The sequence below is a fragment of the Myotis daubentonii genome, chromosome 2 (assembly GCF_963259705.1).
Source record: "Myotis daubentonii chromosome 2, mMyoDau2.1, whole genome shotgun sequence".
Taxonomy (NCBI): domain Eukaryota; kingdom Metazoa; phylum Chordata; class Mammalia; order Chiroptera; family Vespertilionidae; genus Myotis; species Myotis daubentonii.
In genome coordinates, this window is record NC_081841.1 from 40,414,696 (window position 1) to 40,431,968 (window position 17,273).

Here is a 17,273-nt window from a genome sequence, read left to right on the forward strand (position 1 = left end):
TAGGGCTTTAATATATGAATTCTGGAGTAATATAATTCAGTCCATAACAACCCATCATTAAAAAACCCCAGTATGTAGACACAGAAAAATGTACAACTGAAAATCAGTAGCCATAAAGGAGGAGATAATCAGAATAACAAAATGCAGTCAATGCAGAATTCAGGAGAGAACTTTAAAAAGTATTCTTTGTGAGATAAAGACCAGCACAAACACAGTCTAGTAAAATTATTAGACATTAAAGGAAAAATAAAAATCTTTCAGACATTTAGGCATAAGTCACACACATTTAGGCATTAGGGAAGGAAAATCAGATTATTATACCTTTATACAGTAACAGTTTATGAGAGAAGACATATTATGAGAGAATTTATGAGAGGACATAATTTAATATGGAATTCCATATTTAAGATACTCAAGAAACATGAGCCCAAGATTTTACATATATCCAAACTGAATTTTAAGTGTAAAAGTCACAAACTGTTATTAGTATGGTAAAACTTTTGTTCCCATCATCCTTTCCTGAGGAACCTACTAGAGAACAAGGTTCAGGGAATCAAAATAACTTAGAGAGACATTAACATAAGGACTGATTGTTAGAATTGCACATATAAGTTAGACAACGAAGATGAAATGAGGGTTTAAAAAAAAGGTATGGTTTGTAAAGAGGTGGGAAGGAAAATGGAGAGATCATATTCAAAACATTTTAAAAAACTATTTTCAGTAATCATATTGGCAGTGGTAATATTGGTATTATTTGGAGACTGTGTAATGTGAAATAAAAAGCAAATGAGTAATTGTGTTGTTCTAATTCTGTCATAAACTGTGTCCTTGAGAATCACCATATCAGAATAGAAGACAGAGGATAGAGACGACTTAGATTGGGGGATGTGTGATATAGGGTGGGTGGGGCAAGTGTTGGTAGTTCAGATAGAGAAATAAGCTAAACATTTAACTCCTGCAATTTTAAAAAAGGAGAATAAATAATATATCTACCCCAGAAGAAGAAGGAGGAGGTGAAGGGGGGAGGGGGGGAGGAGGGGAGGGGAGGGGGAGGAGGAAATTAACAGTATTAAAAATTTACAAAATAAAAAAAAACCAATAAAATGCACCTAAGCCATAAAAAAATTACAAAGTGAAATCAATAAAATACAGATTTGACTAAATCAGTTTAATGGTCATTTGAAAAATTTGGTTGGAGAAAAAACAAACATAAAGACAAAATATTAGAAATAAGAAAAATGAATAATTTCTAACAACAATTTCTAAGCAGTTAAGTCCATAACTTTAAAAGTCCAGGAGAATTAGATGATTTTTATGTACAGGTTTATCAAACATAAAGAACAGGACATTTCCATGTTGTTTAAGTTATTTCAGAGTACAGAAAAAAAGTGATGGAAAGCACCATTTTACTTAATGAGAGGGATAAACCTGGGTACCAAAACGTAGCAATATTAGTTATGCTACATAATATTCAATATTGGACCTCTATATCCTGTTTTCTCTCATGTGAGACTTTTCTGGACAACATGAACAGGCCCCTATGTCCTCTGGCTTCTGCTTGGATTTGGAAATGGAGAGCCCTGGCAAGAATTGGAGAAAGAAAGAGACTAAAGTTTGGGTATTTATTCCCCTGGCTCATTCCTGTATGTAGGTTCCATAGTCTGGCTCTCCCTCTTCTGAAAGTCCTTTTCCGTCCAAGGGGGCTGCCTTTGTTACCAGCCTGGGTTATTGTACTTTGTGATTCTCCTAAGCCTTATTGACAGCTTTGTAAATAGTCCACTTGTAAATATCCCTCCTTAAGTTAACCTAAGTGGGCCATCTGCTTTCTGTAGACCCTTTCTGACAGTAGATAAGTTTAGGATCTTGTGTTTGTAGAAAGTATGAGATTAAAAGATGTACTACTTTTGGCTACTAAGAAAATATACAGTACAGAAAAACATTAATTGCAAAGAAAAACAGAAAACATTAACGTTTAAATGTATAATACACAAGGTTTATGTAGTGTTTGATTTTCTACCGTTTACAGCGGTTCTCAACCTATGTTGGGGGTCGAACAACCCTTTCACAGGGGTTACCTAAGACCATCGGAAAACACATATATAATTACATATTGTTTTTGTGATTAATCACTATGCTTTAATTATGTTCAATTTGTAACAATCAAATTGGGGGTCACCATAACATGAGGAACTGTATTAAAGGGTCGCGGTATTAGGAAGGTTGAGAACCACTGGTTTATTAGACCAGTAAGTTCTCAATGTCCTTTATAGGTTCTTCGATGTTAAGAAAATGACATAATGAAACCAACTTTACCATAGGCTAATTGATATAAACAAGAGTAAGTTCCTGTGTTATCTCATCAATGTTATAATGAAATGCTGTTTAACGAAACTACATTATCCAAGGACCTGATGTGTTGCATCTGTGTTGTTTTCTGAGTGTAATCATTAAATTGTGGTTATATAGCAGAATGCCCTTGTTCTTAAGAGATATGCTTCAATATTTAGGGATGAAGTGTCATGATATATGTAACTGTCAAAGGGGACAGCAAAAGAAAAATGTATGTGTTTGCAAATAAGAAACAAAGTAGGTGTGTCAAAATGTTCATAATTAGTGCATCTTTGTTAAGGTATATGGTATTCACTGCTTTTTATCTTGCAACTTCTTTTTGGCTTTGAAATTTTCAAAATAAGAAGTTGGGGGAAATATTAAAAACAATAAAAAATGAAATACTTATGTGGCTAAAGAGCTTTGTAAAACTAATAAAAAACAGATAAAATGCCAGCATTTGAACAAGCAAATCACTGAAGGAGAAATACAGACAGCCCTTCACAAAATGATGCTTGACTTGAATAATGAAGTAATGCAAATTTAAATAAGCTGTCAGTGTTCCTCTATCAAAGTAGCAAAGATAATGCTCAGTTCTGATGGGGCTGTAATAAATTTAATGGAAAATATAGCTTGGTGCCTGCCATCGTGTGTGCAGCCTGGCAATATCTGTGATTGCTCAAAATGATATTTAATCACAGCAATTTCATTAAATGAAGTAAATTTAATGAGGTATTAGGAGAAGTGAGTAAGGTTATATGTACAAAGCATATACTTTGCAGCATGGTTAGTAGTAGCAAAAACCATTTAAATGCCCATCAGTTGGGGTTTGGTTTTATATAAGTAGGATATATTTAACTGTTAAACACAGTAGTTAATATATTGATACAAAATGATATCACTGATTATTATATTAAAATATAAGCAGGTTAGATAGAAATACATATAGTATTACCCCACTTAAAGTAAAATATCTACATATTATGGACATAATTTTATTTATACCAATATTTGGGAGACTTTCAGAAAGGTAGGAAAATTATGGGGGAGTGAGACTTTATTCTTTTTGTATTTTTTATTTTAAAGAAATAAACATCATATAATAGAAAATGTAACAATTTTCATTTAAAAGTCTTTGCAATCATTTTTTTCTTTAAAATAATGTTGTGCATGCTGCTGTGTTTATATAGTCTTATTGAGTTATAAAAAAACCTGTTAAGGAACTCATTTTGCTTTTGTGTATTCTGTTTTCAGAGCAGTGGAAAGAGCTCAGTGCTAGAGAGCCTAGTGGGGAGGGACCTGCTTCCCAGAGGCACTGGTATTGTCACCCGGAGACCTCTCATTCTGCAGCTAGTCCATGTTTCACCTGAAGATCAGCGAAAAACATCAGGAGAAGAAAATGGTAAATTTTAGAATTGAAATAATAAGAATTATTTTTGGTCAAATCTTAAAGACATGAATTGATTAGACAGGTAGAAATTAGTGGCTGTAGCAGAATCAGAAGTCCTGTGAAGAGAAGTGGGTATGCATCTTTTCTCATGAAAAAGAAGAGTAATTTTTGTTGTTTTGAGGAGGTTAGTAAACTTGTTTGGAATGGTACCTTTTTGTTATTCAGCTTAGTAAACTGTTGTTAATGCTGCTTAATGGAGGATTTATTGAGAAACTCAGCAAACAGGAATCAGTTCTTTTAAAGAAAAAGTTTTTGTTTTGAGTGTTTTAAACTTTTTTCCTAGTATTTAAAACAATGTTTTTGCTTTTATACTTTGATTTAGAATTTAAATAATTTAGACTCTACTTTAAAGAGTTTTATTTTAAATGACTTTGTTTTTCAGCATAGCAGTGTTATCTCACCTTCCGTTTTCTGATCTTACCAATGTGCCCTGCTATGTTTGAATCTTTTGCCCTTCAATAAGATGATTATTTTTAGAAAGTTTTAATTTTTTAAATTATTTTTACTATCCTTCTCTTGCTAAGGTTTACCTATATAGCACATACTGTTTTGATTTTTAGATCACCCTCCCCCAAATAGTACATTTGGATTACTAAGACAAGAAAATAGGCACTATCCTTTATCACACTACTTTGATTAAACTGAATATTTAAGAAATGCCGTCTGTGTCCATCAGCAGATTTTAAATTACTTATTAAATATGTATCCTTATTAATCATTTATATTAGTGAACTTTGGAATGTTTGATGAGAATAATATATTTAACCTTTTTTAGTTTGTTGTTTGGTTCAGACTGTTAAATTTTGGAAGTCTGTAAGTAGCTCTAATTATTAAATGACATATGCAGCAGAGCACTTTGTTGTTCATCTGCAGGCATCTGTTTTCAGGGCAGTTTCATTCTACTTTCTGTATCTGATCTAAAATGCTAGTATTGATGAAATTGAAGTTACTTTAATTTCTGTATCTGAGGTTTTTTTTCTTTACTTATTATAGGAGCATTGGTGGTGGTAGCTTGGCCCTCACTCCCCAGGGAAAAGAGTCCTGTCATGAACATTTACAATGACTGTAGGAAGTTAATCACTGAAGCAAGTTAATGAAGTTGTAGATGTTAACAGTAATTTTTTTGGATAGACTGCCCAAGGATATGTAGGAGCCTGTTAATTATATTATGTAGCTTCTTGGTATATTATTCATTACTTTGCATTTCTATATATTTTTATTGAAATTCTGGACCTGAATTTAATCATTTTGCACTAATTTATGGTCTAGATTTAAATACAGTAGGTCCTCGGGTTACGTCAGAGATCTGTTCCTATGGTGCGACATCGATTTTCGCCGTAAGTCGGAACCCACCTATGTCACTCACATGCGGCACATACACAGCAGTAATGAAATGAAACAGTAAAAACAATTTAAAAGAAAGATAACAATTCCTGACCTTTTCTTGTGGTAAATAAAAAACATAAAGCACATATGTACATATGTCGAAATGACGGAACTTTTCTTTTTATATAAATAAATAGGAGATGGCAACGTAACCACAAAATGAGGTATGTCGAATCTGACGTAACCCGAGGACTGCCTATAGAATAACACTTTAAAATTTTATTTTCACTAACTTGTTAAATCAAATTTGCCAAATACCTTAAACTAAAACTTTAATGTACTGTATGGCATTCATTAGATGTCTTTCTTTTAACTTTCTTCAGTTACCTAGAAAAAGGCAGATGATAAACCTCTCGCAGAAACCATTAGCTGATGTGGCAGTGTTTCTAGAAAAGGGTGTACATTTCAGCTATAGAAGTGTTAGTTTCTCACTCTTTGCTTGTATGTCCACTGTGTTATTGATGTCTTTTCTTGGTGGTTGGCCAGTAAATCTGCATATCTTTACCTGTATATACATATATTTTCCAAGCTTAGTGCTTATTTTTTTATATAAGAAGATAAAACCTCACTTAAAATGACAACTCAGCTACCCAGAACACAAAATAGATTTCATAAATTTTGAGTACTAAATTTCATGTGTCTTATTAATATTAGGATAGTTCTTTAGTTTCTCTTCAGAGCCTCTTTATCTTTGGGATAAACAATTTTATCTAGTCATAAACCATTCTAACTAACCCAGAGGATATTGGAAAGAATGACAAAGAAAAACATTTAGTTAGCCAGAGGACTATGAACCACTGACAGCCTGACAGAGAGGAGAAAGGGAAGAAAACATAATCAGAGCTTCAAAAGAGGAAAAAAGTATCTTACCATTTTGTATAGGGATTTATAGCCTCAGAGGGCTTTGTTATGTAACAAAGGCTGAAGTTATCAATAAGAGCAAAATTTAAAAGGAATAATACAATCCATTTTAGATGGAGGTCAGCAAAGCTGGCTTAAATAAAATTTTAATGTTTGATATGTATAATTATCAGGAAAATTTACTTAACATGAAATCCTTCATTCTGACAATTACATAGGATAACTGAGGTGTCAGTATATAGATTTATAGTATTTTTCAGCTTGTCCTCCACTTCTGCTAATGTAAAAGAATTTTCTGATAAAATCTTAATAAAAAATTAAACAGTAAGAAAAAAATCATGCTTTCTGAAGATTTCCTTTTAGACAAAATCCAAAAGTAACATGCTAATTGAAGACCAAAATTGTTTTTGTGGTATTCTGTTAAATTCAATATACATTTCAAAGAACAATCCCTTATAAACCTCAATCTTAATGAATATATACTTGTACATATTTACTTGCTCTTAAGGTTTTAAAAGATGTGTTTGGTATGTTTTAAAGATTCTTTTTGACCAGGCAATTTATTTTTTTCTATAGTCAGTTATCAAATATTTAAGGCACATTTTTGAATAGTAAGTTAATTTTAATCTGTTTGTGTTAGAATTAGAAACCAGAAGTGACATAATTAGTTGTAATGGAAAATAAAAATAAATTATGGCACACAACATGTTCATTTATATCACTTAAAATATTATATACATCCCTCTAACTAGAATTAATTATACTGAAAATTATATAGTTGTAAATTTTGAATAACTGAATGGTACGAGAATTTGAAATATATTCAGGTTTCTGCACATTTTTTAAAAAGGTTTAAAATATTAGGGATAAGCACTAAACTTACCATTCTGTGCTGTTTCTCTTTAACTACAGACCCTGCTACATGGAAAAACTCAAGACACCTTTCTAAAGGTTTCCTTTATCCATTTGTTCTTGGCCCTTCTTTTCCTATTATGCCTGCATGTGTGCTTCTGTACTCTTACAGGCTGTGTGCATTTTTTTTCTTCTGTTTTTATTTGCTTATCCACTTTGATTGTTGCAGGTTTTAATGGTTCTTGTTACCTTTTGGCATTTCATCAGAATGAAGGCTTTTTTTTTTATGGTGAATGCATTGTATTTTTAATTTAAAAAACATGCTTGTGAAGCCAGGCCTTTATAATATAAGGTAAATCCAAAACACCCATTTGGTATGTAGTACCTGCCTCTGTGAGTTCTGTTCACCTTGATTACTCCAATCCTCCAATGAGACTTCTTGGAAGAAGGTACTAAGCTTCAAGTAGGTGAGCATTTTACTTGTAAAAAGGATCCAGTTTTATTTACCTTTATTTCACCAAAGAATTGATCCACTTTTCCCTCAATAAATATTTATTTAAAGATCTTACAGTAATTTTTATTTTGATTTCAGGTGGCTATATGCATTATTCATAAAGTCAGTCATTAACATTTAAAACCCTGAATTTGGCAAAGCAGAATAGCTGTACTTGGGGGAGGTAAAGTTAGTTTACCTTTTTACAATTAAACATTTCTAGCTTCTCTGGGAAACATAAAGCAAAACTTGCTTTCTAAGTTTTAGACCACTCAAACAGTACCTACAGTGAATATATTTTCCTTTTCTTTTTTTTTTTTAAGCAAGTGTAGGAAAAACAGACTTATTGGAAACTAATGGAGTGGAGCAACTCCAGACAATGCATATGCTGGGGTGCCCCCTTTCTCCTCTATTTCATTTCTTTCCTACTTTCAAGCCTCGAAATGTAATCTCTTTTTTTTTTAATTTTGTTTTATTGCTTAAAGTATTACAAAGAGTATTACATATGTCCGTCCACCCCCCACCCCCCACCCCCGCTTCGAAATGTAATCTTGGCTCTGAAAGGAAAAATTCACATTGAAAGTGCATATAAATTACACAATAGCTTCATACTCCTGAGAGACTTCTTTACAGGAAGAACAAATTGTGACCTTATAGGTAACCAATAGGAAGCCAAGTTAAAAAAAAACACACAACTGAGTTGAAAAGTTAGCTGTTTCATTCACATATTGAAAGTTATGTGTGTAAATCTATTATATATGCTTTTTTGTATTACTCAGTAAGATTCTTAATTTTTTTCTTTCAAGCCATTAGCTTAAGTGAGTACTTTGATCGGGTAACTTACTTTTATGTGTAAGATATTTAAAAATAAGGAATGTACTTTTTACTATAATATAACATAAAATATGAAGAAAAGTGAACAATTTTTTTCATAAAATATAGATTTCAAATGGTGGGATGACCTGTGAGAAACTCTATCTGAAATTAGTTGTGTTTTGAAATACATGATACCGTTTTTAAAATGTGAAAGGATAATTTAGCAAATCCTAAAATACTCATGAAACTGTAGTTAGTGGCAAAATAGAAACCAGTAATATTGTGTTGCGTTTTTGGATTCCTAAATAAAGATAAAAAGTAATTGCCGTAGTTTCCAATAAATGGAGCTTTTCTTTTTCCAGGAGTTGAAGCAGAGGAGTGGGGTAAATTTCTTCACACCAAAAATAAGGTAATGACAAAAGAATATCATGAAGAAATAACATACTGAAAAATTTTTTTGTACAAGTAATTGATAATTTATTTTTTTATCATTGGCATTGTGGCATGTTACACTGAAGCAGCTGTTGCTTGTAAAATAAAGTTTATCTTAGTAACATTTCTAATCATAGTAGTTTATTTGCAAAACACTAGTTGAACCCTATTCTCTCTAATTTAGAGATTCTTTTAAAATTTTAAAAAATTTTTTTTTATTAGTTTCAGGCATGCAACATAGTGATTAGACATCTGTATACCTTATGAAGGGATCACTGCAATCAGTCTAGTACCCATCTGGCACATACATAACTATTACAATATTATTGACTATATTCCCTATGCTGTACTTTATATCCCTGTGACTATTTTTATATGGAGATTCTTAACCGTTGTGGAATCAGGCATCCTTGAAAATCTCATACAAACTATGATTCTTGACTCAGAAAAATATATGTATATATTAGAATTTATTTACTAATTCTCTAAAGCAGATCTATGAACATCTTGAAATTTATCAATCCCCCCACTTAAGAACTTTAATCTTATTTTGCAAGTCATGCTTTTTTGTTTCTATAATTTTTAGCTTTACACAGATTTTGATGAAATTCGACAAGAAATTGAGAATGAAACAGAGAGAATTTCAGGAAATAATAAGGTAGGTATCTTTTAGAGCTAGAAAGTATAAACATTAGTAAATCTATCATTCAGAATATTTTGTATATAATGTGTGGTGAGCATTGTAAATTCATAATCCTGGTCTTTGATACTAATGGAGTATTTTCATAAATATATTAAAACTACTTAAAAGCCCTTTTGTTTCTTAGAGCTTTTATATAGTCAGATACTTCATTTAGATGTTTATTCTTGACTTTGTGATGTACATACCACTTTATTGTATAATTTTTCATTTTAATACTGCTACAATAAGTTATCTTTTTCTGATGGTTTGATTGTACTCTAACTCAAGAAGCATTGTATAACTTATGAGATATATTTATTTAAATTTTTCCCTTATTGATTTTTAGTGAGACAGATAGAGAGATAGAAACAGCATCTATTGGCTCCCTCTACACATCCTCTTTTGGGGATTGAGCCTGCATCCTGGGCATGTGCCCTGACCAGGAATCAAACCAGTGACCTCTTTGTGCCTGGGTCGATGCTCAATGTCTGAGCCACATTGGTTGGGCGAGATACATATATTTTAAAGACCTTTTTTTCTTATTCCTGAGTAAGGTTGGATTTGCTTAATGCAAAGAGAGATAAATTAAATATTTTTATTTCAGTGAATATGAAAAGTACAGTTGACCCTTGAAAAATGGTGGGATTAGTGGAAAATCCTGGCACTCTGCATATTCGGATTCCCAACCATGGAGTTGACCCTTGAAAAACATGGGTTTTAACTGTACAGGTCAGTTGAAAAATATCCACATGTAAGTGGAACCAGTTCAAACCCGTGTTGTTCCAGAGTCAATTGTAATGTTAGCAACTGAATATTTTCTGATTTTATAAGATTGTGAGAGTTTAAGATAAATAAGGTGTCTAAAATATCATTAATCTTGACACTAGACACAAACTGCCTCTTTAAATGCTTCTGTTTCTCTCTCCTTTTTTCCTATTACCTTTCTCTCTTTTTCCTTCCTTTTCATTTTTACCTCTATTCTTATAAATACCCAGAGGCACATTTAATCCTATAAGTGGGCTCAAGCCTAGTACTAATATACAACAAATATTTATTGAGCCCTTTTACTTGCCAGATACTGTGCCGGAGAGGTTATTTCCTGACAGAAAGGCATTTTTGGAGCCATGTTAATTTTTCATGCCTGTGCAGGCTATTTGTGTTTTTGTGATTGACTCAGCTTTGTTCCTTATTGAACTCTAGGCTGGTAATCTTTGAGTTACTGCTATTGCTGCCATATGTCCCTGAATTTCTAATAATTGTATTGTATAGAAGTAGAGGGAAACTAGATTAGCTTGTCCTTAGTCCTTTAATTATATCGGGGTAATTTTGACTTATCTTTGCTGAGATTCCCATGGATCTATTGAACCCGGGAATTGGTGGTAATTTTACATAGTACTAGAATTTGGAGTGGATGTGATTGGTGATTCAAAAAGGAAAGTTTTTAGTTGTACTAAACTGTATGCCCTGAGGGATCTAGTCCATATACATACAAGATGTATAATTTATGGTGGGGACATGATAGATTTACCTAGCAGGTTTTCTCATCCAGCGTCCAAAAGATGAGAAGTCCCCTACCTTCAAGTCTATGGAAAATCTTTCCTAAATCATATTTATAATAAAGTAAGTGATACTTTGATTTAAATAAGTAGTTTTATATGTGAAAATATCTAAATGGTTTATATGTCGAACATAATGCCTTGAAGGATTTAAAGTACCTGTGAGATTGGAGTTGCAAAAGCTTTTAGAAAAAGCTTTGTATTGGACATGACACCTACCACACAAAGAAGTATGCAAACAAGGTAGTTATGCCGAATATCACCATGTAATGATTTGGGGACAGTGGAGTATTTAAAAACAGAAAAGTAGCCCAGCCAGTGTGGGTCAGTGGTTGAGTGTCAACCCATGAACCAAGACCAGTCAGTTTCTGGTCAGGGCATATGCCCAGGTTTTGGTCTCAATCCCCAGTAGGGGACATGCAGGAGGCAGCCCATTGATGATGTTTCTCATCAGTATTTCTATATATCCCTCTCCCTTTCTTTCCCTCTAAAATACCAGTAAAACACATTTAAAAATTAAAAATAGCAAAGTAGTTCAGAGTAATCTAATATAGTAAATGTAATTGTACAGAGAATTCAGAGTAAAGGATGTTCCAAAAAAGTCCTCTGGGAAATTGGAATTTTCAGTGGGAAGGAAGATAGATGAGAGCACATTTTAAAGGATAAAGAAGGATGTGTAAAAAAACAAGTTATGAACATTTTATAAGTGTCTTTTTACATATAGCTAACTCAACACTAAAACTTGTAAAGGGCCAGTGGTGAAGAGTCTGTAATAATCATACTAAAGGGAAGGGGGAATATGGCTGTCTCACACTATCCAGATTTTTAGTATTTCAATTCGGGGATCTGGAGATCCAGAAAAATTTTCTGAGGATTCTCTTCCAATATACACTCTTGTCACTTGATATTCAAAGATTAGGAACCAAATTGATTTGGATAACTTGTTACCTAACAACTCACTTTCTGAGCTCAAGAACCTCATAAATTTGGATAGTGATATGTTATTCTTTTGTTCAGCACCAAGTCTATTGAACATATTTAAGAAATGGTATCTGCCTAGAATCAAGAGAAAAGAATGTTAATACAGGGATGTAAATTGTGGGCATTACTGGTATAGGATTTGAGATAGAATTGTAATATACTTTATGCCTGGCTGGCTCCCTTATTACTTTCCAATGTATTTCATCAGGTTTTGATTGTTGAAATGTTTTAGGGATCATGGTTTAATTCATATTTAAAGGTATCTGCATGAAATGAGGTTTACTTGAACATTTTATATTTCATTGAAATTTCAATGTGATTTTAATATGAGATTTTAAAACTTATTTTTTAGGGAGTAAGCCCTGAACCAATTCATCTTAAGATTTTTTCACCCAACGTTGTCAATCTGACACTTGTGGATTTGCCAGGAATGACCAAGGTAAAGAATAGTTGTTACTCATTGTGGACTTGGTCATGTTTGTTTTCACTTGAACAAATGGATTTTTTCCTTAACCCCATATGAAAATAACAAGCTTTTTTTTCTTCTTCTTCTTTTTTTTAATCAACTTGATCTATTTGCAGCATTTGATATAGTTGAGCCCTTCCTTCTCCTTAGAACACTCTTGACTTGGCTTCCAGGATACCACAGTCTACAGCCTTACTTCACTGGTCACTCCTTAAAATCTCTTTTGCTGGTTTCTTATCTCCCCAATGTCTAAATAGTTAGTATCCCAGAGCTCAGTTTTTGGACCTCTTGTCAAGGGAGTACACTTAGCCCTTTGATGATTTCATCCAATATTATAGCTTTAAACACATTAATACCTGTAAGCTGACAGTAGTCAAGTATATCCAGACCTGTATATCCATCTCCAGAATTATATATTCAACTCTCTACTTGACATATACACTTTAAAGTCTAATAGGTTTTTTAATCTTGATGTGTTTAATACCAAATTCCTGACCCATTCCTCAGTCTGACTCGATCCCTCTGTAATCTTCCTCATTTCAATGAATGGCAACTCTTTTTTAACAGTTGCTTAGCCAAAAAGTTTGTAGTAATCCTTAACACTCATCCCACACTGTACTTCCTGTCAGCAAATCATCTTGGCTCTCTTTACTTTTAAAATATATCCAGAACTCTCTTACTATGTGTTACACATTCAGAGCTACTGTCCTGATCTAGTCACTATCATCTCAGCTAGATTACTGAGATAGCCTCCTGGTAGGTCTTCCTCATAATCTATTCTTAACTAAGCAGCCAGAGTGATGCTCCTAAAGTGAAAGTTATATTGTGTCATTCCTTGGCTCAAAATCTCTCCAGTGGTTTCCAATTTCACTCAGAGTAAAGCCTAAGTTCTTAGAGATCTAAAGTATCTGTTTGATCTGTCCCTGTTATTCTACTCCTGACTCCTGCTCCAGTCTTCTACCCTTTATTGTTCACATGGCTGGAATGTTCTTCCCTAGATACCTGTATGTACCTCTCTTACCTCCTTCAATTTCTGCTCTTTCTCTCAAATGTCATTATCTGAGTGAGGTCTTCCCTGATTACTCTACTTAAAAACACAATCCAATTTAGGTAAAAGTATAACCTTATTTAATCATTCTGTAGCTTCTGTTCTGCTTTATTTCTTCCATAGCCCTACCACTACCTAAATGTTATATTTGTTTTTTATTATCTGCTTTTCACCAGTAAAATACAAGCTCTTTGAAGGCAGGAATTTTCGTCTTTTTTTTATTCACGACTGTGACATAACCTGGTATGTTGAACAGTGTTTGAAATACAGTAGGCTGCCAATAAGTACTTGCTAATTGAATGAATGAATTTGTCACTAAGTAATTAACACTGACCAATCTTTCACATGGTAAACTTGATAATTCAAGTTTCATTTTGAGACTTTCACATATTACCAAATTCATATATACCGCTAGTATATGATTTCTTTTTAACTATCTGTAAATGGAGTAAGTAATTCCTATAATCTCTGGATTAAATAAATGTGGGAAAAAGCTGAGTCAATTTTTATTACTAGCTTTTTGCTCATCTCTGTTTGGTTCAGGTGCCTGTAGGTGATCAACCTAAAGATATTGAGCTTCAAATCAGAGAGCTCATTCTTCGATTCATCAGTAATCCAAATTCCATTATCCTCGCTGTCACTGCTGCTAATACAGATATGGCAACATCAGAGGCACTTAAAATTTCAAGAGAGGTAGATCCAGATGGTAAGGACAGATGTTAATATTTATTGAAATGCTTGGTTAACAGTGGTAAATCTATTTACTTTCAAGAAAGAAGTTTTTATTTTTAAAAGGAATAACTCTAGCTGCTAGTACAGAATTTTAAAAAATGCTTTCCTATTTTGCTTATAGTTTCAGTTAGAAATTCTTATGGAAAATATGTTTTACTGGATAAATTGCTTTATAAGCTAGGCAAAAATACTTCACCATAATATCCATATTTATAAATAGTTACCTAATGACTTAAAGTAATAAGATGGCTTTGCAAAAAGAGTTTCTTGTTTTGTGTAAATAAAATGACGGGTTTTTGAATAGCTGACTTCTAAGAATAATTAACTCTCATAGTAGGTAATTGTAGATTACTATATTTTAGTAAATAATTATGATATCTACATTCTTCAGTGGTACAAAACATTTAGATGTGCTCAAGGAAGAGGGGATTCTTAAAAATAAAGGTAAAATTCTTTTATGAAGCATTCATATCCCCAAGGCTTAGTTCATACTGGGGGTCAGTGTATGATACTTCACTAATGCTTTAGTGTGCATTGCTTAGTATATATAAAATGCTAACTTGCAAGAATATAGTTACTATTGCTGCTAATAAATACTGCATATGGTTTGCTTCATGCAAGAGACTTTTTTTAAAAAAAATACATATTTTATTGATTTTTCACAGAGAGGAAGGGAGAGAGATAGAGAGTTAGTAACATCGATGAGAGAGAAACATCGATCAGCTGCCTCCTGCACATCTCCCACCGGGGATGTGCCCGCAACCCAGGTACATGCCCTTGACCGGAATCGAACCTGGGACCCCTCAGTCCACAGGCCGACGCTCTATCCACTGAGCCAAACTGGTTTCGGCAAGAGACTTTTTTTTTACTTGAGTATTTGGAGGATCATTGGGCTCTGCCATGTTTCTTTTTTCCAGCTCTGAAGAATTTCAAATAAAAATTGGATAAGAAATGATAGTGCTAAGACTACCAATTAAAATTCCCATAAATGGGGTTATTAAATTTTTTTCATTATTTCAGGTTTTTAAGGAACTTTTTTACTATATGAGTAATTAATATTCAGTTTAGATTAAAAGATAAAACTATACCAAGAGATTTAAGTTTTATTTATAGTAAACTGTTAAGCATTTTATATGCATTCTAATTTAAACATAACTTGAGCGATAATTATAAAAAATGAAATCTGGCCCTAACCGGTTTGGCTCAGTGGATAGAGCGTCGGCCTGCGGACTGAAGGGTCCCAGGTTCAATTCCGGTCAAGGGCATGTACCTTGGTTGCAGGCACATCCCCAGTGGGGGGTGTGCAGGAGGCAGCTGATTGATGTTTCTAACTATCCCTCTCCCTTCCTCTCTGTAAAAAATCAATAAAATATATTTTAAAAAAAATGAAATCTGCAGTTCCACTCCTAGGTAATTACCCATGTTAAATGAAACCTCATGGGCATATAAAAAACCTGTTTGCAAATATTTATAGTAGCTTTGTAATTTTCTAAAACTGGAAACAACTCAGATGTTTCTCAAATGAGGAATGAATAACCAAACCATAGTATATTATATCCATATAGTACGTTCATCAATAAAAGGTGATGAACAATTGATATATGCAACAATATGGATGATTCTCAGATGCATTATGCCAAGTGAAAGAAGCCAGATTCAAAAGGTGTTATGTATATGATTCCATTTACATGACATTCTGGAAAAGGCAAACTAGGATGAAAAATGTGTTTGATTGGGTAGTACAAGAAAAACTTGGGGGTATTGGAACTGTTTGTCTCTTGAGGTGGCAGTGATGTAACTCTTTGCATTTGTCAAAACTCAGAGAGCTGGCCCTAACCGGTTTGACTCAGTGGATAGGCCTGTGGACCGAAGGGTCCCGGGTTCGATTCCAGTCAAGGGCACCAACCTTGGTTGGGTTGCAGGCTCCTCCCCAGCCTGGGCCCTGGCCAGGGTGTGTGCAGGAGGCAACCAATCGATGTTTTTCTCGCACACTGATTTTTGCATCTCTTTCACTCTCTCTCAAAATCAAGAAAAATATCCTCGGGTGAGGATTAAACAAAACAAAAACTCATAGAACTGTACACCAGCATTGTGTGAATTTTAAACAAATTTTAAAATGCTTATTAAAAAGTTAACCCTAAGAGCTAAAATTTTTTTTATGTGAAATTAAAAAAAATAGATATGATGATTAAAATTGGATTTTAAAAGCATTGGTAAGCAAAGATTAGAAAAGCATCATCAAAATGATGACAAGAGGTAATGTTCAGTGGGATTATAGATGGTGATTTTCTTGATTAATTCTTAAAAGCTTTGTTTAATGGGACTTTTTCTTTTTCTTTTTTTGTTTTTTGCATTTACCAGGTCGCAGAACTCTAGCTGTAATCACTAAACTTGATCTCATGGATGCGGGTACTGATGCCATGGATGTATTAATGGGAAGGGTTATACCAGTCAAACTTGGAATAATTGGAGTAGTGAACAGGTTAGCAATCAAGCATGGGATAAGAATTGCAGCATCCTCATTTCAGAGCAAATCTGAATTTTAAAAATCAGTCTGACAATGTGACAGTGTCCCTGTTTTTCCTTTTTTACTATAATCTTGTTTTTGCTAAAGAATTCATTGCTTTACAGGGAGAAAAGAGATTCATGAAAGCCTCCTGCAGACAAAAGGTTTCAAAGTAAGCAGTGCCACAAAATGGAAGGAAATTTAATAGCTAGGATTGAAATATTCCAGCCTGTTATGTATGAAGAGAGCACTGGATAAGAGGGGAAAAAGTATTATATAATGTGTGCCCGATCTAGAAGGAATTTTTAAGGTGGTAGGATTTTAATACATTGGTTTGACCCCGAGCAGTAGTGATTCTATGTAATTGCCAGGATGTGACAGAAATTTTATTAAATGTATCCTAATGATAAATTGCTGGTATTAAAAATTGTGGAAAGGGTGTCTAATTATATTTTAGACACTCTACTGTGATTAGTTTGCAAATGCAGTTGCTTTGAACCCTTCCTTATAACACCCTTGCCGTAGCAGTTGGATGTCTATTTTATAATCAGAAAACTCAATACCAAAGCCACATGGCTGGTGAAAGCAGAGCCAGATTCAAGTGAAGATCCCTCTTAGCCCAAAGCCTTTATAAAATCAGAAGCACTGAAATTACCATATTGTCCACAGAGTAGATATAACATG

General features: G+C 33.4%; 1 protein-coding gene across 18 annotated transcripts in view; it reads left to right on the plus strand.

Moving 5' to 3' along the window:
* Positions 1 to 17,273, plus strand: part of DNM1L (dynamin 1 like) — a 48,080-nt gene that overhangs the window by 15,170 nt on the left and 15,637 nt on the right. For 8 of the 18 annotated variants that reach the window (XM_059682534.1, XM_059682528.1, XM_059682529.1 and 5 more), the window contains exons 2-8: positions 3,583 to 3,730; positions 6,938 to 6,976; positions 8,549 to 8,595; positions 9,205 to 9,276; positions 12,190 to 12,276; positions 13,895 to 14,057; positions 16,445 to 16,565. In XM_059682534.1, the coding sequence (XP_059538517.1) occupies positions 3,583 to 3,730; positions 6,938 to 6,976; positions 8,549 to 8,595; positions 9,205 to 9,276; positions 12,190 to 12,276; positions 13,895 to 14,057; positions 16,445 to 16,565 (677 nt within the window). Of the gene's footprint in view, positions 1 to 3,582; positions 3,731 to 6,937; positions 6,977 to 8,548; positions 8,596 to 9,204; positions 9,277 to 10,007; positions 10,030 to 12,189; positions 12,277 to 13,894; positions 14,058 to 16,444; positions 16,566 to 17,273 lie in introns of those variants that run through there. The other 10 variants (XM_059682530.1, XM_059682531.1, XM_059682537.1 and 7 more) reach the window with 7 other exon arrangements.